This window comes from Cheilinus undulatus, linkage group 7 (genome assembly GCF_018320785.1).
Source record: "Cheilinus undulatus linkage group 7, ASM1832078v1, whole genome shotgun sequence".
NCBI lineage: Eukaryota > Metazoa > Chordata > Actinopteri > Labriformes > Labridae > Cheilinus > Cheilinus undulatus.
The window spans coordinates 51,944,993-51,966,364 of NC_054871.1; the positions used below are offsets into that span (position 1 = coordinate 51,944,993).

General features: G+C 42.1%; 1 protein-coding gene across 1 annotated transcript in view; it reads left to right on the forward strand.

The window, feature by feature from the left end:
• The window catches only part of LOC121512526 (capping protein, Arp2/3 and myosin-I linker protein 3-like), a 105,176-nt gene that overhangs the window by 18,431 nt on the left and 65,373 nt on the right, over window positions 1-21,372 (forward strand). The window contains exons 2-4 of the mRNA XM_041791828.1: window positions 10,784-10,878; window positions 19,484-19,534; window positions 19,623-19,682. Of these exons, the coding sequence (XP_041647762.1) occupies window positions 10,784-10,878; window positions 19,484-19,534; window positions 19,623-19,682 (206 nt within the window). The remainder of the gene's footprint in view (window positions 1-10,783; window positions 10,879-19,483; window positions 19,535-19,622; window positions 19,683-21,372) is intronic.

The window sequence follows — 21,372 nt, forward strand, 5'->3', positions numbered from 1 at the left end:
CAGACCATAGTTTTTATGTAGTTTAGAGCAATTATGGGTATTTACTAGCAAATTTGGTCATTAAAGCCAAGAATTCTCTTTGAATTTGGTGCAAAATACCTTTATTCTTATTGCTGTGGTGTCAAACAGTTATCAGTATAATTTTCTGAGTTTAAATTTCAGGAAATCCGTCCCACTGCCTGCTTATATCAGATTTATTACTGACTGTGTGAATTACCAGCAGCGTGGTTTTCCTCAGTATCAGAGCGAGTGGATCACGCCTCTGCTCTGGTGATCCTGTCAGAGTGTGTGTGTCTGTGTGTGTGTCAGAGGGGGTGTCTGGGTGTGTGTGTGTGTCTTCCAGTGTCTTGCTGACACGCTGGCTCATGTTGGCGTGTTAACAGAGCAGAGGTCTGAGCTCTGATGATGATTGTGTTTAGCAGGAACGTCTTCTCACTGAATCACAGACCACGTGTCCGTCTGTGTGCCGCTGCTGAGGATGGAGATCACACTGAACCATATTGAGAAGTCTCCACATGGCTGTTGCTTGGTGACAGTAACATCTCTGTTATAGTTGAAGCCCATCCTGTGATTTTCTAAAGACATTTACTGTATGAACATTGTTGGTTGAATGTCAGCTCATTTTCCTGTGAGTATCGCTCTGTCTGCCATCGTTGGTCAGACTCTTCAGGACCTGTTTTTTAGTGATCCCATTCTCCAAGGCAAATTATTTGTTGCTGAAAGCAATTAACATGCAATTAGTTAAGGCTTTTAATAAATTGCCAATATTGCCTCATTAGAAGGCTTAATTCAGTGGAATCAATGAGGTGCCTTTGGTTCCCAATCTGGGTCTGGGACCCTCGGGGGGGGGGGGTGCCAGATATCTCTGAGGCTGTCTCAAGGCTCTGCCTGCATGATAAACATGTCTGAGGAAAAAAGGAATTCACTCATGGCAGTATCTCCCCACCAGTCTAGGTGGCAGCAACCCTCATAAGTGTTTGACTAAAAAAAAAACAGCAAAGAGGAAGAAGCAGGCACAACAAAACACACGAAGAAGAAAAGTTAGGTGTCTTTGTCCTCTCCTCTGCTCCTTAGTTCCGGTTATGAAAGTCTCTGCTGTGAAAGTAGAGAGGGTCAAAGATGCCAACATGACTGTGGCTCAGCTGTCAGGGCTGGTCATCTTGTGATTGGATGGTTGTGGGTTTGAGCGAATACGGATGGCCAGTTCTCCATAGCAACCTCTGCCATCAGTGTGTGAATGTGTGGGTGTGACCTGTGATGACTGGAAAAGTGTCACATATGATATAATGCTCCAGAAGGCATGTTTTTTTTTTTTTTTTTTTAATTTGCATTATCTTTCAAATAAGACACAGGGTTATTCATCTTTGTGCTTTTTTATTATGCTTCATTTTTTGTGCTTTCCCTTTTTTTTTTTTTTTTTTAGTCTCACAGACTTTAACAACCATCACAAAAACTTCTAAATAACACTGGAACAGACTGTGAGCTGCACTAGAGGTTGAAAATAATGAAGGCTAGAATTTTGGGTGCATGATGTAGGATTTAAAAAAAAAAGCCAATATTTCTAAACTCTTAATGGCCAGTACTGATAACCTTTTTTTATCATCTCCAGACTGATCACTTAGGGTGCTTTCACACTAGGGGCCCAGTCCAGGATCCGAGTGCACTTGAGCCCAAAGTCCAGTTCTTTTGGGTGGTGTCAACGCAAACGAACCGCACCCGGGCCCCAGCCCACTCTCACGATTCAAGTAGAGTCTGGCACGATGAGATGTGAATGCAACCACGCCCAGATACGAGACAGAGTGTCGTATCAGCTTTATGACATCATCGTAAAAACTTCTTTCCACAGCGCGGCAGTTTGTTCAAATTTTTCCTCAATAAAAGGCGGAGCTCATCAGAATCCAGTCAATAAACTGTCTGTTGTGACTCACATTACAGATGAACTCGGGTAGGAGTCAGTGAGAGGAGGTACAAAGGCAGTAAAAGGCTTCTGTCACCTCAAAAACCGTTGTATCTGTGCAGCACGAGCCCATTTAACTCTCTGAGCTGTAGTAGATGTGCAGATAAGAAGTTGCTGGGATCTTAAAAGTGATTTTAACCATCCGTGGCTGCCAGGTCAAAACAAAAATAATCTTCGCTCAGGTCATGACCCCAGTGGTTGCCATGGTAGCTTCTTCTTCTTTCTCCTCCTTTGCGGGGTTGTAAACCAGCTACGTGCATACCGCCACCTGCTGTTTCAAATGCAAGTGGGCCCAGGCACGGATTGATGTTGCTAGTGTGAAAGAAAGCCAGCAGGGGGAAGGGGAGGGGGAGGAATCGCGCTGCGGCGTGATTCAAAACAACTGGGCCTGTTGTGAAAGCGCCCTAAAAGACTGCTAAACAGATAGAAGAGTCTGTTTTGGGACTTCATTCAAAATATTCAGGGCCCACAGGCAGTGCCCTCTACTTGATGGATAAGTTGGATATTTTACCATTTTTTAAGGCAGAAATAGAATTTATACATCATGATGTAATGGCAGATGTTTTTATCCTGTTACCAATATTATGCTGATAAGGTGGTGCATCCCTACTAGAATTATAAATTCCGGTCCTTGTGTTGCTTTTTTTCCCAGTAAATTGAACTCATCAGCAGCATGTCCAAACAATCGCCCCTTTATATTCAGTGTATAAACCACACCTACAGCGGCCGGACACACCTGCCCGGGACACCCCCCTGCCCTGTTCCCAGGGCGGCTGGTGTTCTCCTGAGAGAACAGCCGTTTATACACCTCTGCTGCTGAGTAGCAGCTCAATTTGGGGGCACAGAAGAAGAAATGTAGCGCCATCTTTCATTCGAGGTCTAAAACAACCTTGAATTTCCACATACAACGGCTGCACCGCAATCTGCCCGTGAAGTGGAGCAAATCGCTCCCTCAATCAGAGCAGTTACACGGTCCTTGATCCAGTCCAGCTCCAGCGCGTCCCAGAAGCACCGCTCCACTCCACTTTGTTGGAGATAGCAGGTCTGTTTCAGCGCCAGCTGAACTGCGTCAATCCACTTAGAGCAGGTCGATCCAAACTGCCAGAAAAATGTGCAAAGTGTCCTATCAACTTCAAAATGCAACACAACGCACAGAATCTTGATGGTAAATCATCACTATAGCAACTTACGTCTCATCCTGCAACACGAGCAACAGGTCGTCTGGGGTCAGGGGTCACAGAGTTACTATGAACAGGGAAAAGAAAACTTTGATGTGGAAACCCAGAAAAACGCTCATGAAACTGCACATCCTTTGTAGCAAACATGATAATGTACTCACAACAGGAAGAAGTCATGGAATCCTTTTGAGTCCAGTCCTCAGTGGGCGAACTTCTTTGTAAAGCTTACAGAAAAACCAGTGTGAAGAAAAGATCTCTGTAAAAATCAAACAGACCCTGGCTGGATCCAAAACAGACCATCATAAAGAAACATGAACACCTGCAGCAGGAAGCTCCTGTTTGTTTAGCAGCTGGTCACGCTTTAAGACAACATGCTCTCCATGCTCTCAGTGCTTTTTAAGTCTGAAGGAGTGCATGTGGACAGGAACGTCAGCCTCCTGCTGTTCACATCTTCATGTTTCATATAGAAATCTCTGTACAGATGCAGGACCATGAATACTGAGATTCTTCTGATGGTTTCTGTGTGCTGAGGAGCGACGTTCTGCAGATTCAGCAGCGAGGACACAGAAGATGTCAGAGAGCTCACAGAAAGCCGGCCTTGAATGCCTGGACTGCTGTGAGCTCTCTGTCTTTGTTGGGTTAAATAATGCATGTTAGAATAATATTTATCACTGGAAGTAGTGCTGCTGCAGCTAAAACCAGTGCTTCTCAACATGGGGCTCAGGAGCCCCCTAGGGGTCGTGGGACACTGAGTGAGCCTTTAAAAATGAAGAATATTTTTTTAAAGATTTAAACTGTATATTTGACCCCTTTTAATGAAAACATTGCATGAAGTCAGTTAAATGTAAAATAAAAACACTGTTATCTGGTGGAATTGATGTTATAAGCAAAGTAATAGATTTGCCTTTTTTCATCTATTTTTGCACAATTTGGACCCATTTTTGCTCTGTTGAACCCACTTTTGCCACTTAATACCAATTTTTCCAAATTATAAACAATTTTCATCAATTTTTCGCACTAATTTCAGCTAATTTTAACCCTTTACCTACTGAGCTGATGCCGGCGCTGTGTTTTACATGTCCGGAGTATTATTACCCTAACTCTGTCAAAGTTTGTCTGATCAAAATTCTAATGGCATTATAAAGCTGAGAATTGTGGGCATGCGCACATATATGGCTCATTACAGTACTCGCAACCATATGATGTGGGCATTCATAGCAAAACACCAGAAGTATCGCAAGACCGCTACATGGATTCTCAACACTGTAACTCCTCAAAAGTTTGCTCAGTCTAAAAAAATTCCAATGCTGACAGAGAGCTGAGAATCTGTGCTTTCTGGCAATATATGATGTGTGGTAGATACAGTGCTTAACAAATGTATTAGACCACCCTAACCCTAACCAAAGTAAGGTTTATGCCACAGCTGCCTTAAATTCACAGCATTGGTAATTACCAAAATCATTTTGATGTTTCTGCGATGATTAATACACCAATATGTAGAAGCTCTTTACCTCAAATGATATTTTTAATACTGAAATATAATTAATATTGTTATCCATGAATTTTAAAATTTACTGATTTACAAAAACACTGAAAAAATAGTAAAGCACATTAATATTTCTTTATTAATATGTCAAGTTATAGTTATTTACTTGCACTCCTGAACAGAAAAATGAATTTTAGTAGATGAATTTTATGCTTGATTCATTTCTGACTTCTCAGAGAAGTCCAGTGAGCCGGCTCAGATTTGGGTGAATTCAGTTTGAAATTCCTCATTCCTGTTCAAAATGGTAAAACGTGGAGAGCTGACTGAAAATGAAAGAGTCTGCATTAAAAGCACTTCATGATGCTGGATGGTCTCTGAGACAGATATGACAGGTGGTCTAATAATTTGTTAAGTGCTGTACATTACAGAAATGTCCACCAGCACCGCTGGCAGAAGACGGTTGAGAAAGGAGAGTGAAGGAAAAGAGTAAAAGGAGAGCGAGTGAGAGTGGTGTTTTGTTTTCAAAAACAGCGTTAGATAGTGGCATTTGTGCGTGTCTGTCATGTGCAATAACAATATGTTACTGGAGAATGTTGAGAATGCATTTTTCCACCTTTATTTGCACTAATTGTTGCCTATGTACATAGTTCTCTTTTGCACACCCAGAGTCCTAGACTGGAACAATGACAGGTGATTGTTCTAAACATGTATAGGTCCACATTTCACATGTCAAATCAAAACTTCATGAGCAATAACAAAATTTCTTCATGAAAAACAAATCTGTTTTTGTGTTTTTCTCTTCTTTTGAACTGCTGACAATTCCATATAATGTGCAATAATCATTAAGCAGATGTTGAAAGGTCAAGCTCAATTACCAAAGGGACCAAAGCTCTCAGAATTAGGGCATTTCCTGACTATTTTACAGCCAGAATAACAAAATATGTCCAAATTGCCATTTTTAGACTCAGTAGGTAAAGGGTTAAGCACTTTTTGTCACTTAAAACCTATGTTTAAAAATTTAAACCCCTTTCTGCCATTTTTTTTTACCTGTTTTTGCAAAGTTTAGACCAATTCTTGCCACTTTCCACCTAATATTGCCTCTGTTGACTGACTATTGCCACTTGCAACCCCCTTTCACCACTTATTACTGCCCAGTTTTGCCCATTTTATCCACATTTCATTATTTTTATGTCCATTTTTGCCAGCTGAACCCATTTCTGCTAATTTCTGCCTATGTTCCTGCCTCAGTTAACCCTTTTTTGTCTCATTTCATCCCATTGCATTAAATTTATACCTATTTCTGCCAGTATAAACCCATTTCAGCCACTTTTTTAATCACTTAAGCCGCTTTTTATGCCCCTTTTTGCCACTTTTACCAATTTTTGCCATTTTCTTGCTTATTTTTTCTATTTTCATGCAATTTTTGCCACTTCTAACCCATTTCTGTAACTTATAAATTCCCATTTCATCACCTTTTCCACCAGTGTTCGCCATTTTTAACCCATTCTAATTTTGTTTTTTAAGAAAAGGGATTTACATTTTAAAAGAGCTATTTACTACAGCACAAATGAATAAAATATATCTGTTATTATTCAGGTTAAATATAAAATGCACATCACATAATAACTTTACAATGGACCATGATTTTGCTGACCCCCATGGGCCCCCAGTTCACCAGGGCCCCAGAGAGCTCTCCTCTTTACCCTCCTTATGGACGGCCTTGTGTGCACACGACTATTCTGTGTTCAACCACCCTCAGGTTCAGTGGGGGTCCCCGCTCTCTGGCCCTTTTATTTTGGGGGTCATGGGCTGAAACGGTTGAGAACCACTGTAAGACTTTGACAACCATACCTGTCCACGTTTTACTTGGAAAAAGCGTCTTCTACCATGTTTTTAATCAGACGTTCCTATTCAGACGTTTCCTCTGTGATACCAGGGATCTGTCTGCTTCTCCTCTCCAGAAGCATCTGAAAAGTTCACGGACTGTTTAAATCTATCTGAAATGTCATGGAAGCTCAGCTCACACAATGACGTTTCCTCAGTCTCTGGATGAACACATGAATGCAGGTCAGTGCATCTTAAAGGTCAGGGTGCTTCAGAGCCCAGAGATTAGAGGTGGGTGGGTGACCCCAAATATACATCCTTGTTTCTCATGAAAAACAGCATTTCAGTCATATTAGGTCTTTTTCCATGATGCTCCTAACCTGGCATGCTAGAACCATCTGGTAAACCTCCCATAGACGGTGTTTGGGAAAGGGCAGAGGCTTTGGATAAAAGCTGGGTGGTTGATTGGATGAATGTTCTGTCTGTCACATCAGAGCAACAAAACACGTGATGTAGCTGCAGCCGAGGTGTGCGTGCGCAGCTACCGAGGAATAAACTCCATATAGAGCTGCATAACACGAACCATGGCGACTATAGAGCTGAAAGTACTGCCCCTCGTCGCTGATTGGTCCTGTCACTTTCTAACCGGGCCCAGACGGTTCAGACGGGAGCTTTGCAAGAATGGATTCGCCAGTGAAAAACATGTAAACAGGTGTATCCATCTGCTTTGCAAGGTTATGATGCTCCAAGTTGAACAGAGGATTCTGCTGTTATTGGCCGATTCTGTGACCGCAGTGATCCCAGGTCCCCGTATAAGGAGGTGTAATTGCTCCTGGAAACTGCAGGCTCTGTTGCTGTAGCTCATCCATGTTTTTGCTGCTTACTTGTAAAGGGTCCTTCGTGGATGAGCCGGTTATATGAAGAAGAGCTGGATCCCATTTGAGAGACGTTTTATATCATTATAACTTTTTTTTAATGTATGTTGTTTGTGTGATATGTGATTGGTTAGCAGGAATGATCTTTTCTACACACTTCCACAGGCACATCTCACGCCAGGGACACAAGCTTGATACCACAACATTAAAAACATGAGGCGTTTCATGAAGCCTAGCCAGAAAGCAGATTTGATTTGACACACTAGGTGTCTTGGGGTGACAGTAGAGTATATTTAAAAAATAATGGCATGATATTTTCATCAATTCAAAAACTGAGCACAATTGGACTAAAATACCAGAACAAATATCAATCGTATGTCATGACATTGATAAATATGGCCGGTCAAATTATCATAACTACCACCTGAATGAAGAGCCGTTTGGGAGCCGGCTCATCTTGCTGAGTCGAACCAAATGATCAGGACCGCTGAAAAGAGCTAAAATTCCCATCACTAGTGATGGACCCTGATTGTTTCCTGATACTGGTTTTGAGTTCATGTCTGTAACTCTGCGGCCACTCTAGATATTTCTAGGTCAATTATAAAACCAGACTCTGCTCAGCTCCACCCACCTACGCTGCTGACCCTGAACTTTAAACTCAGGATTGTTTAATAAAAATGTCGGTCCATACAGTTAATTACGAAACAGTCAACCACAGTTTGGGTTTCGTTGATGGATTTCTCATGATGAGGGAGAAAAGCTGTTAAAAGTGGCCTTTCTGGTTGATGGTGCAAAACGTCTCCTTCAGAGCTTCATGATTAAATTTTGACCTCCGACAAGGAGGTTATGTTTTCAGCAGGGTTTGTTTGTTTGTTAGTTTGTTAGCAGCGTAACTCAAAAAGTCATGGACGGATTTTGATGAAATTTTCAGGAAATGTCAGAAATGGCATACGGAAGAACTGATTCGATTTTAGGAGTGATCTGGATCACCGTCTGGATCTAGGAATGTTTTTAAAGGATTTGGTGCTATTGGGAGATCGGGCTAATGGCCGAGGTCTGCGCTCTCCGAGTGCTTTTCTGGCCTTAACTGGCTGGCCAGGCCAGGCCAAAAATGTTGCATCATTTTTTACACATATATATGCATTTTTAGGGGTGTTAGAAAATACCGATACACTGATACTGTATATTGCAATATTTCGCGGCAGAATACTGTATCTATATTTTAAAATGCAGTATCGATATTTATTAATTAATAATTGACTTCTTGGTGTGGTAGCTTGTGGTGTAATTTCACCCCCTGACCACTAGTTGGTGGTGGGCAGCCTCGACTCTTTCCTCTTCTCCTCCGCTTGGACAACGAGATCACGCGAGACTTCCAGTCTGAGCGAGCCGGTTGCTCATGCCTACCGCTGCAGTGGATATGTGGACTTATTTTGGCTTCCAAAACATTAAAGACTTCTACAGGAGTCTAGTCGTTTGTAAGATATGCCACACCAGAGAGAAGTACTGGGCAGCACGGCAAACCCGAGCGCTAGGCATCATAGCGATAGCTTAGTAGCTAACAGCTAACATGAAAGAAGCCTGCTGAAGCTACCCCTGGTTTTTACTCATGCAACCATACATACGACATCAATACTTTGTTTTTTTGTAAGGACCTGCGCCATCATTGAGAATAACGGCTTCCGTGATACGATTAAAAGACACACTGGTCCATCGTGTCATGTCCTCCTCACAACAGTCCATCAGTCCCTAAAGCTGACATGAGGATCAGTCTTCCTCCACAAGCATCTTGTCATTACGTTTACATTCAAGCTGATGCACCGATGTTAGTACATTTACTCTATAGTGATTTATTTTTACACTTTTCTTTCAGAAATCCTGAAAGCATTTTAATTCATGACAACAAATGGTAAAAATCCTCATGTTCAGATTCCACAAAAAGAGTTAAAACTCTAGATAATGCAGGACCACATATTTAATAATACACCATATAATTTTTATTTACACACTATACATGTAATTTTAATACATTTTTATTAATAGCTTAATTCTGTTCTGTTATATTCCATATTAACTTAACATTAAATAGTTATTTATTTCTATAATTAAACATAAGTATACACACCCACATATACATACAAAATTATATATACAGTGCTTAACAAATTTATTAGACCACCACCCAAAGTAAGGTTTATGCCACAGCTGCCTTAAATTCACAGCATTGGTAATTACCAAAATCATTTTGATGTTTCTGCAATGGTTAATACACCAATATGTAGAAGCTCTTTAACCCAAATGATATTTTTAATGCTAAAATAGAATTATTATTGTTATCCATGAATTTTCATGGATAACAATTTTCTGATTTACAAAAAGACTGAAAAAATAGTAAAGCACATTAATATTTCTTGATTAATATGTCAAATTATAGTTATTTACTGTCATTCCTGAACAGAAAAATGAGTTTTAGTGGTTGAATTTTATGCTTGATTGATTTCTGACTTCTCAGAGAAGCCCAGTGAGCCAGCTCAGATTTGGGTGAACTCAGTTTGAAATTCCTCATTCCTGTTCAAAATGGTAAAACGTGGAGAGCTGACTGAGAATGAAAGAGTCCGCATTAAAGCACTTCATGATGCTGGATGGTCTCTGAGACAGATATGACAGGTGGTCTAATAATTTGTTAAGCACTGTATGTAAAAAATTTTTTTTCAATATATCACAGTCGATATCGCCACCCCTGTATCACGATACGTATCGTATCATCAGATTCTTGCCAATACACACAATATGCATTCTTTTTTTTTTTTAAGATTTATTTTTTGGCTTTTTGTGCCTTTATTAAATAGAGGAGGACAGTGGATAGAGTCAGAAACAGGGTCAAGAGTTGGGGTGAAGGGCTTCAGGCCAGATTCAAACCTGGGCTGCCCACGTACATGGGGAGCGCCTTTAACCACCAGGCCACCTGCTCCCCACATGCCCCTATGCATTTTTGAAGCATAATTTCCCCATTTATGAGCAATATTTTTACTTTGGTTAAACTGAATTTCCTTCATTATTTTGCAGCACTGGGCTATACCATTTATCCTCTAGGGTCCCTCCCTACTGTGGGCCCGGGTAATCTGTACCCTCTCTCCCCCCTGTGCTACACCCCTGTGGACAACAGGAGGATTAGTTTTCTTAACATTTATAATCTACAACTATTTTATTTTAAGTTTAAATCTTGTTGAAATAAATCTAAAATGTACCAAAAATTTGAGTCAAAAGTTGTTCGTCTCACAGTTTTATTCATTTTATTAGCTGGCTGTAGTTGAGTGAATGTTGGGCTGTTTGGCTGAAAGCCTGGTCTTTCTGAGCTCTGATTGGTCATAAAAATGTCTTTATTTTTCTTTTTTTATTTGAGCTGTACATGTGTCGGAGCCCTGCGTCTAACTCCAGAATATTTCCATGTTTTTGATCACAGAGAGCATCAAGAAGACCATCGACAAATCATCAATCAAGTTTGTTTATGGCATCAAGCTGGACACCAAAAATGGCCGAACAGAGGACAGGATCCTGGTGAGTGTGTGTCATTGTGTTAGCTCTGAGCATCATTAATGCTGCATGGAGCCGCCTGCTGCATGCATCATGCATGTACAGTACGTCTAATGTTAATGGGTGTGTGGCTGCAGAGCTTCCAGGAAACGTGTTAAACTGCTTCCTGACTGCAGCTCGTCTTCTGTCGCTGGATGAATATTGGATGGACAGTATCTCTGTGGAGGCAGCGGGGGGCCGAGCTGCTCGCAGCCTTTGATTCGGGGCTGCTTTCATCACAGAATACGGGCCTCAGATATGAAATCTCTATTTGAAACTCTGCCAGAAGTCGGGATAAAATCAGAGCCAATCAGCTCGTACATTATGGACCAAACTTGGATTTGACCCTTGAAGAATTCCTGCAGAAAAGATGACGTGGGAAGGCTGAGTCCATCATGCAGCTCGTCCACACAGAGCAAAGCCGCTTTTATTGATCGAGTGCTCCTTTCAAACCACACCTCTGTAGGAGCAGAAACCCTACTCAGCTCCCGGACCAGCAGCAGTGAAGTTTTTATTCTGTTTAAGAGACTAATGACTCGTGTTGCCCCTCCTGCAGTCCCCCCGGTGAGCCAATGAGCTTTCATCCCCGGCTGAGCAAGCCTCCACTCATATCAGCTTTAAAGACTTGTTTCTGCATGTACAGCCTTTGATATTCACACACTTTGATATCTCTATCAGCCAGAGAAATCTTTCCAATAATCTCTTTCCAATCCATGTCTCATTTGCTGCTTCCTCTTTTTAAACTAAGCCGAGCCGTAGAGGAAGAGTTCTCCGTCCTGCTGGGTGCAGAAAAATAGATTGGACTTCGATCAGACACTAAGATGAGCTTAAAGGGATTTGGGGGTATTTTTAAACCTGGGCATTTTTTTAAAAACATGTTCTGCAGTCCAAATTACTAACAGGTACAAAAAGCTTTGAAATTTCTCCAGTCGATTTCTTCATCCAGCAGCCATGAAACAGGCTGAAATAGCTGCTGCCTAATCTCGTCAAGCAAATGCTGCTAATTAAACACCCAACGACTCCCAAAAGTCGTCGCTTTTATCCCTGACAGACTCGGGAAGTAATTCGAAGTGTCTGACAACATTACAGAAAGGATCCCTGCAGAGATAGAGCTTTATCTCACGGAGTATGGCGCTAATTTAAATCCAGAAATCATTACATCCATGTCTGTTCAAAGCCAGCAGACTCCATCCACAAGAACGTGAATCTCTCTGCATGAAGAACAAATAAAGGAGTTTTAATCCATCACACCCTTCACTGGAAGTTTGTCAGTATTATGGTTTGACTTTGGTTTGTTTATGGCAGATCAGGGCAGCATCACACTTCAGACTGGACTAACTATCTCATAATGGAACAGCTGGAGCTATCGCTGCTGAGCATTAGAGATCATCTATAAGACAAACATAGTAATGTGCTTCTGAGGATTCTTGTTGCTTTTTACTGTAGAAACCAAGGAAGGAACCAAACTGTGACCTCTGTGAACTATTACTCCCCTACTATCCATCCCCCACGTATCGAAAGTAGGGTTTCAGTGGCAGCTAACAGTCTTCGCTGCAATGCTCTGCAGCTCTTGCTGGGAGGTCCTGCAGCATCTCCAGACCAGAAAGGATGCATAATCCCTCCCAGTCTACCAGTTGGACGAGCCAATGGACCTCCAAAGGTCGCCAGCTGGGAGGTATCCTGATCGGATCCTCAGCTGGCTCTTATTGGCGAGTGATTCCACTCCAAGACCCCTCCGATGTCCGAGCTCCTCTTCCTATCTCCAAGGCTGAGTCATGACTTTAGGTTGTCTGCAGTCAGATAATCCTGATGGTGCACAGAGGTCAGATATCAGGAAGTGAAGAACTGTTCAATGTAGGACTTGATGTGAATTGAGTAAAGTTAGTCTATTAAAGCTCTAGGTCAGTGATCATCAACTGGTGGCCCAGGGGCCACATCAGGCCCCCCACATCCTCTCATCCGGCAACACCAAATTCAGAACATGTGCAGTAGAAAAGATATGTTGGGGATTTTTTTAAAATAAGCTGCTTAAGCTATTAAAACAAGTCCAACAACTGAGACTGAAACAGTTTCATCAGCGATTACTTTCAGTTTCATCCATTTTTCTCAGCTGCTTTGAGCAAATATGATGCATGTTAAACATGAATTTATCAGTCTATTCCTGATAAAAATGTCATTTTCTATGTCAACTTTTGACTTCGGGAGTATTCCTCCCCCTTGTGGCTGGCTGTGATAAATCAGACCTTCAACCAAACAATTACATACATTTGAAAGAAAATTTAAAAATGGAAACAAAACTATGTTAATGAGACCATTTTTAGAATTTCTTTATTTTTTTTAAGAGATGGGCCCCCAAAGTTCAAATGTAGTTGACGAGCCCTGCTCTAGGTGGTGCTTCATGTTGCATTTAACATCAGAACATTTCTGCAGCAGCTGGCCATGGTCCCCACTCTTTGAAGACTGCAAACTGCACGTCTAGACAGACAAGAGTCTAGAGGAGTCTAGTACTGAGCTAAGAGGTCAGCCTAGCCTTTTTTAACAGCTTTTCTCCCTCATTTTGTCATAAACATGCTTTTAATGGAGACATGGGTCACCAAGTAATAATGTGCCATTCATGAGTCAATCCGATAAAAAAGTTCTTTAATATGAACAACTGGAGCCCACTGCCATTTGAGAGACAGTGTGAAAGCTCACACAAACTCTGGTGCAGACCACACAGGTGGACTCTTGTCCGCCAAACTTGTGATCCAAAGGCAGGACGTGGCATAAAGCATAGTGATTTACAGATTTATATATGTGATTTAATACACTCAAATACATGTCAGTACCTCGCCTGGCGACTGTGTAGCCATAGCAACACATCCTAGCCTCTTGCTCACATGATTCGCTCTTTTTCTTCGATACCGATTCGTTCGTCTCGTGTAAGAACGACATCCTGAACAGCTGGCTGTCATTGTTTACGTGGGAATAAAAGACCAGTGGAATGAGATGGGTTTCTTTTCCTTGTCACTGCTCTTTGTTTGGGATGACAGTGCCAGAAACGTATGGTTTGGTTCATTTGACCAATGGTGATGTGAATGTGAACTTAACCACAGGAAATACAATGTTGCTATTTGAGCCCTGAGCTGAACCGAGTCCCCCGGACTGTCAGGTGTTAAAATGACCTTAAAAGCCAAGCTGGTACCAAATACAGAGTCGTTTGAGACTGTCTCTTCTTGCTCATCTGAGCTAAATGCTCCAGATATCTAAAGAGAGCGACTACCCATCACTAAGAGCGAGGCTGGATGGACATCAGCTGTGGAAACACACGAAAGATCGGGGTTTACAGCGACATTCTGGACTGAACCAACCTAGACTGCTTGGTGGAAACAGACCGTATGTGAGGGCTCCATGAGCTTTTCATTTTTATTTGTTTCGATATTTTCCAGAAGGTGCCACTACTGTCTGAACTCAAAGTAGCTCAGCTTTGTTTTTGTCCTCATTTGAACAGTTGGTACAGTCATAAACAGAACCAAACTGACACCAAGACACCAAGGACCTGGATCCAGACCTAGGGTGGGGCCTAAGATCAGGCATCTTGTTGCTATTTTCCTTTGTGGGGCCCAGTTGGGTTCAGCACAAAGAACAGCCAGCATACCCATGGGGTCCTCACATAGGCTATAATATGGGTCCCATGCAGGTTTGTCCATGGGTTCCATGGTGGCCCCACCATGTGAACTGCAGGAGGAGATCAGCCCATGTGACCCCATCTCTAGAGATCCGAGATAGATCCTTAGAGCAAACATGGGCAATTGCAAGGGTCTCTACATGGGCCCTATGTGGGTCTCTTATGGGCTGATCTACTCCTGGAGTTCACATGGGCAATCACAGGTGGGACCACCAGGGCAGTAGTTCTCAACCTTGGGGTCGGGACCCCCTTTGGGGTTGCAAGACACTGAGAGGGGGTCACCAGATGCCTTAACAAAACTACAAATATTTTTAAATTACACTGTTGCCACTTTTCACCAATTTGACCAAATCTGAATCCTTTTTTAGGACTTTTTAACACCAATTTAGTCAATTTTAGTACATTTTTGCCACTTAAAACCCATTCTGTAAATTTTAAACCCTTTCCATCACTTTTTTCCTGCCTGTTTTTACCACTTCTAAATCAATTCTTGCCACTTTCTGCCTATTGTTGCCTCTATCGTCCACTTTTACACTCATTTTCACCCATTTTTGACAGCTTATATCGATTTTTCATCCCAGTCCAACTAATTTCCACCCATTTTTGCACTTAAAAGCCATTTCAGCCCCTTCTTAAGCCCCTTTGACCATCTTTTGGACCAATTTTTGCTACTTTTCTCCAATTTTTGCCACTTTTACTGCATTCATGTTCTATAAAAATTAAATTTCACCACCTTTTCCACCATTTTTTGCCGTTATTAACCAATTTTAGCCATTCTTAACCAATTTTAATTATGTTTTTAACATTTACTTCACAAATGAATAAATAAACACAGCTTAACTTCACAATGGACCATGGTATGTTGACCTCCATGGGCCCCCAGTTTGGCTGGGTCCCAGAAACCTCTCTCCCTTATGGACGGCCTTGTCTGCACATGACTGTTCTTGAAAATGCATGGCTGTGTTCAACCACCTTTAGGTGCAGTGGGGTCCCCCGTCTCTAGCACCATTATTTTGGGGGTCGCGGGCCAAAAAGGTTGAGAACCCCTGCACCAGGGAACCCACAGACAACCCCACATGGGACCCATGCTGTAGCCACGTATAACCCCTATGGGGCCCACAAGGACATGCTGGCTGGGAGGAGGCTGCACGCAAGGTGTCTTACTGTATTTTACAATAAACCTGTCTGTTAAACCTAGAAAGTCGATGTTTTTTTGGTGTCTTTTCTAATCTTTTCTGCAGACTCTTCTTGTCGTTTCAGAGCTGACTCTTTGCGCAGCAGTGATGGATCTGTTCCAGGGTTGCCATGCTGGGTCAGGATGCCATATGAGCTCATTTTTTCCCCCACACTTCCTCTGCTGATTCACCGTCTGCACTCTGAAGTGTGTGGGATCATTTTTAAGTGCGATGCAAAGTTGATGAGAGTTTAGACGTGACTTTAATTTAAAGCTTATTCAAGCATCATTTCTGCTCCGGCTTAATCTCAGCACTGAAACATTCGTGTCATGCAGCTGCGGGATAAATCTGATGCTGTCTCTGCCTCCAGTTCCTGAGTTCACAGCCGTGAAAAGTCAGAGCCTCTCTCTGCGTCTGTGTAGAAAAACAATGAGCGTAGATTCTTTGGCATTTCAGCGCCGTGCACCAGCCCCAGAGTCCTGCCCTCTGCTCTTTCTCCTCTCCTCTTCTGCTCCGTCGCTCCCAATCATTTACTCCATTCTCTCTGATGGCTCTGCTAAAACGCTCCCCTAAGACAGCCTCACCCCTCCTCCCCTCCGTGTGGCTCTCCCCAGTGAGAAGCAGTAATTAAATCACAGCTCTCCTGCTCCACACTTTCATATTTTGGAGAAGAGAGCTCGACACGGGCCTGTGAGAAGATGACAGCCTCGTCCTCCCACACAGCCAGATAGAGTCGCTCAAAAATGTTCGTGAGAGGAGTGAGTGGGGGGTGGGGGGGGGGTGGGGGGGGTGGGGGGGGGTGGGGGGTCTGGAGGAGTTGATTAAAAGGAGCAGATTGTACCACATTACGGGGATGAGTCGGGGTCACTGGTGGTAGTTAAGAGAGAGAAAACAGGAGTGAATGATGCTGATGCAGCAGAGAGAGGGTGGACCACACAGACGTCTTCTTGTGGAGGATAATTACAGCAGAGAGGAGCTACAGGACAGACATTTCCTCCTCCTTTCATTAGGCACTCTGTCTGAAGCCTCACAGAGATAAATCTGTGTGTCCAGCACTGATCGAGCCTTTCCACCAATCAAATTCTCTCCTCTAACCTTTCTACCTCACACAATTAAAGAGGAATTCTTCAGTCGTCAAACCTGAGCCGTACTCTACAGAAGTTCGATCTAACAGCCACAGAAAGTCCTGCAGCCCTGAATAGAGCTGCATTTGAAAGGCTGAAAGAGATACTCTTGTGTTGCTGAAGTTTGGTTTTACAGCCCTGATTTCAAAAAAGTTGGGGCGCTGTGCACAATCTAAGTTAAAACAATGCAATCATTGATAAACCCCATGATTCACAATAAAACATTAACAACATATCAGATGATGAAACTGAGACATTTAATCATTTCATGAAAAATATGAAGTCATTCTGAAGTGAGGAGACCAGTTGCTAGAGTTTTAAGAGAGAAATGTTGTCCCATTCTTGTCTGATCTAGGGTTCTGCTTTGATTTTACCTCACCACCCATTACTGTGAAGCCATGCTGTTGTGATGGCTGTGGTATGTGGTTTAGCATTGTGTTACTGAAGTACTCAAGGCCTTCCCTGGCAGAGACATCTGGAGACATTTTACCCATCCATCCATTTACTCTACCGCTTATTCCATTCAAGGTCGGGGGGGGGGGGGCTGGAGCCTATCCCAGCTGCCATCAGGCAAGAGGGGGGGTACACCCTGGACTGGTCGCCAGTCAATCGCAGGGCTGACATATAGAGACAGACAACCAGGCACACTCACATTCACACCTACGGGCAATTTAGCGTCACCAGTTAACCTAATGAGCATGTTTTTGGTGGTGGGAGCGAGCAGCGACTTTCTTACTGTGAGGCAACAGTGCTAACCCCTGCACCGCCACGCCGCCCCGGCATTTTACCATTTCATTAAATATGAGCTCATTTGATGGCAGCAACACATCTCAAAAAAGTACGGACAGGGCCTTTAGCATCCCCTCTTCTTTTAACAACAGTCTGTAAACTTTTGGGAAGTAAGGAGACCAGTTGCTGGAGTTTTGGGAGAGGAATGTTGTCTCATTCTTGTCTGATTCTAGATGCTCAACAGTCCTGAGTCTTTTTTGCTAGATTTTTGCCCTTTATGATGCCAATGTTTTCTGTTGGTGAAAGGTCTGGACTGTGGGCAGACTAGTTTAGGACCTGGACTCCTGTGAAGCCATGCTGTTGTGATGGCTGTGGTATGTGTTTTAGCATCATGTTGCTGAAATAGTCAAGGCCTTCCCTGACAGAGACGTTGTCTGGATGGTAGCACATGTTGCTCTAAAACCTCTCTCTACTTTCCAGCATTGATAGATGTTAGAGCTGGCCACACCATAGGCACTAATGCAACCCCATACCATCAGAGATGCAGGCTTTAGAGCTGAGCCAGGAGAACAAGCTGGATGCTCCCTGACCTCTTCAGCATCAAGAATTTCACATATGATTCATCTGACCACAGAACAGTTTTCCATGTTTCCTCAGTCCATGTTAAATGGGCTTTGGTCCAGAGCAGACGGGGTGTTTCTGGATCCTGTTCACATATGGCTTCTTCTCTCCTCGATCCAGCTTTAACTGTCCTTTGTGGCCAACCGTGAAGACAGAAAATGATTTCTGGAAGTGTTCCTGAGCCCATGCAGTGATTTCAGTACAGAATCATGCCTGGTTTTAATGCAGTGGCCCCTGAGGGCCCCCTCAGCCTTGTCCCTTGTTATGGACTGTAGATGGAGGGTTATTCAAAGTCTTCACTGTTTTACGTTATGCTTTCTCTGATATTGTTTCTCATATTTTAGATTTTTTTCACATTTTTTTCAGAGATTGGTGCCCATGTGTACATCTAAGAGACTCTGCCTCCTTAAAGTGCTCCTTTTATACACAGTCATGTGACTGACCTGTTGCCAGTTGACCCTAAAATTCTCCTCCAGCTTTTTTCAGTAATACCACATACAGCCTTTTGTTACCCCATCCCTACTTTTCTGAGATGTGTCGCTGCCATCAAATTCAAATTGAAATGGTAAAATGTCTTAGTTTCAACATCTGGTGTGTTGTTTGTGTTCTATTGTGAATAAAATATGGGTTTATGAGATTTGGAAATCTTCTGTCTTTATTAACATTTTACACAGCGCCCCAGCTTTTTTGAAACCAGGGTTGTACATTATCAGCTTTTATTTTATCAAGAACTTGGATTTGAAGACCTGATGAGCAGGTCTGTGATATGATCTCTGATTTATCCTAACAGTCAGAACTTCTGATCAAAAATCAAACATGCTTAGTCTCAGACAGAGACAGCTGACTGACTGCAGGCTCTGCTGCTCACTTAGGTTTAATTTTCCACCAGGGAAGGATGTGTAGGGCTCTAAACAGACCTCTCAAACAGCTTCATGTCTTTGGTTCCTGCAGGCGAACAGAGGAAATGCTGAGTGACTGAAGTGGACGGCACGTTTCAGATTAAATAAGCGGGTCACGGCTGATCTCATTTTAATGAATTTTAATCTGGTGTTTGTGAGATTAGACTGTTACAACATGTCGTTATGATTCAGTCACACACAGCACTTTAAAACTGAGTGCTTTTAGCTCGATCAATATGTCAATGTATGGAAAATAAACTGTTTGTTTCACCATCATTATCGCCATGGAAACGTGTGGGTGTGCTATTTTCTGATCGTTGGTGATTGAGTGAACTTTTCCATCATCTCAGCCACTTTCCTGCTGCTTTCCTTCAGGTCCTCACAACGTGGCGGCTTTATTTCCTGGCTCCAAAGATCCCTGCTAAGGTAGCTGCTGACCCGCTCTCATGGTTACAGTCAGAGGGTTTTGTTCTTGTGCTCACCTCTTCATTGTGTCAAATCTCTTTACCCGAAGGTCGAATCAACCTTCAACTTCTTGGAGATTCGAGCTTTGAATTCTCATCCAGAGCATCAGGTGAGTTTTTCCTTTGATGCGGACGCTCTGTTAAAGCTCCATGATCATCAGGATGGTTCATAAAGCCGTGACATCACACTCACCTTCACGGAGTGAAGACGCTCTTAGAACATCTCTGAGAACAGCTACAGGGACAGACGCCACTCTAAGAACTTCACCTCCTCTGCTGTAAAAACTTAAAGAGGAAGAAAAGGTTAGACGGAGGGATTTAAGAAGAAAGGAGTACACAGAGGAGAGAGGAGTCTTTGTCTGGGTCAGGGCTGATTGATATCGTGCAGCATCATGGCCACCGCAGCACTCTTCTTTGTGCTGAATCTGAGGAAACTGTCTAAACTCTGTTCACACATAGGCAGGTATTTTTGAAAACTCAGGCTTTCCTTGAGTTTTGGTCCGTCATAATTAAAACAGCATTTTAGCTAACTGAAGACTGCAGATGTAGCTCAGCTGGCAGAGAAATGGCAGGAAACAGCTAACCTGACCACCAGATGGACGGAATATATTTGACAGTCATCTGGGAAATCTCCCATAGAAAGTGTTTAGGAAGGGCGGGACTTTCAAAGAATCTTAAGATGATTGGAGGAACGTTCTGTCAGTCACATGCATGTAGGCTATCAGAGCCACTTACTAATTACTTATTAATTATGTCTTGAAACCATCCCCTGATCGTCCTCTACCATGTATATTATAAAGAAGCGAACAGAATCATTGCTCAAAAAGAAAATATGAAACCTTAGGGGTTCACATTACGCCAGCAGGACATAATCATGTGCTATATTTGCTACCTGATAGCATGAAAACAGTCACTGAGTTTAAAGTGTGATTTCAAAGCTCTTACTCAGTTTTTATCTGATGTCAAAAGGTCAATTAGAACAGGAAATATGAATGTTTGAATTAGATATAAGAAATAATTCACACATGGAGGACGGGGGCTCAAACTGTACTGGGCTGGCACTGGTGAATTTTATAATTTCAGCATTTTATCACATTTTTTAAAAGAAAAAAAAAGCCTTATATATGCTAATCATTCATGCATTCTGTTCTCCTTTTTATTGTATTCATACATTTATTTACAGCGGGACAGACAAAACTGGAGAACACATATCTATAAAATTATATTCTTATTAGGGCTGTTACTCAAAAAAATTAATCAAGTTAATCACATCACTACGCTGTTATTCATCATGATTAATAACAGCATTTTTTAATAGTTTTAGTACATTTTTATGTTTTAAGATTTTTAAAGATTGTTGTTGTCAAGTGTTTTATTTTTATTCTTTTAATTCAATGTACAGCACATTAAAGCGCTGATCGGAGTCCTTATCGATACAAAAAAAAAAAAAAATATATATATATATATATATATATATATATATATATATATTTTAACACATTAAGGTTTCAAGATTAATCAAACCCATTAGCACATTAACATTAACAGCCCTAATTTTTATACTTTTATTTTTTTTTACATCTTTTTATGTTTAATTTCCACTGTTTGGGAATCCTTCAGAGTTTTGGAATTCAAAAAATGCCAAATTGTTCTCTGTTTACTGGAGTACAAAATTAATTTCAAATTTGGACAAACAAGACGAGGTTAAAACCTAGTGAATGGCTGACCTCAGTTATCAGGATGTCTGTTGAAATCCCTGACTGAAGTGTGTGTTCTGGCAGATGTATGAGTGTTAGGGCA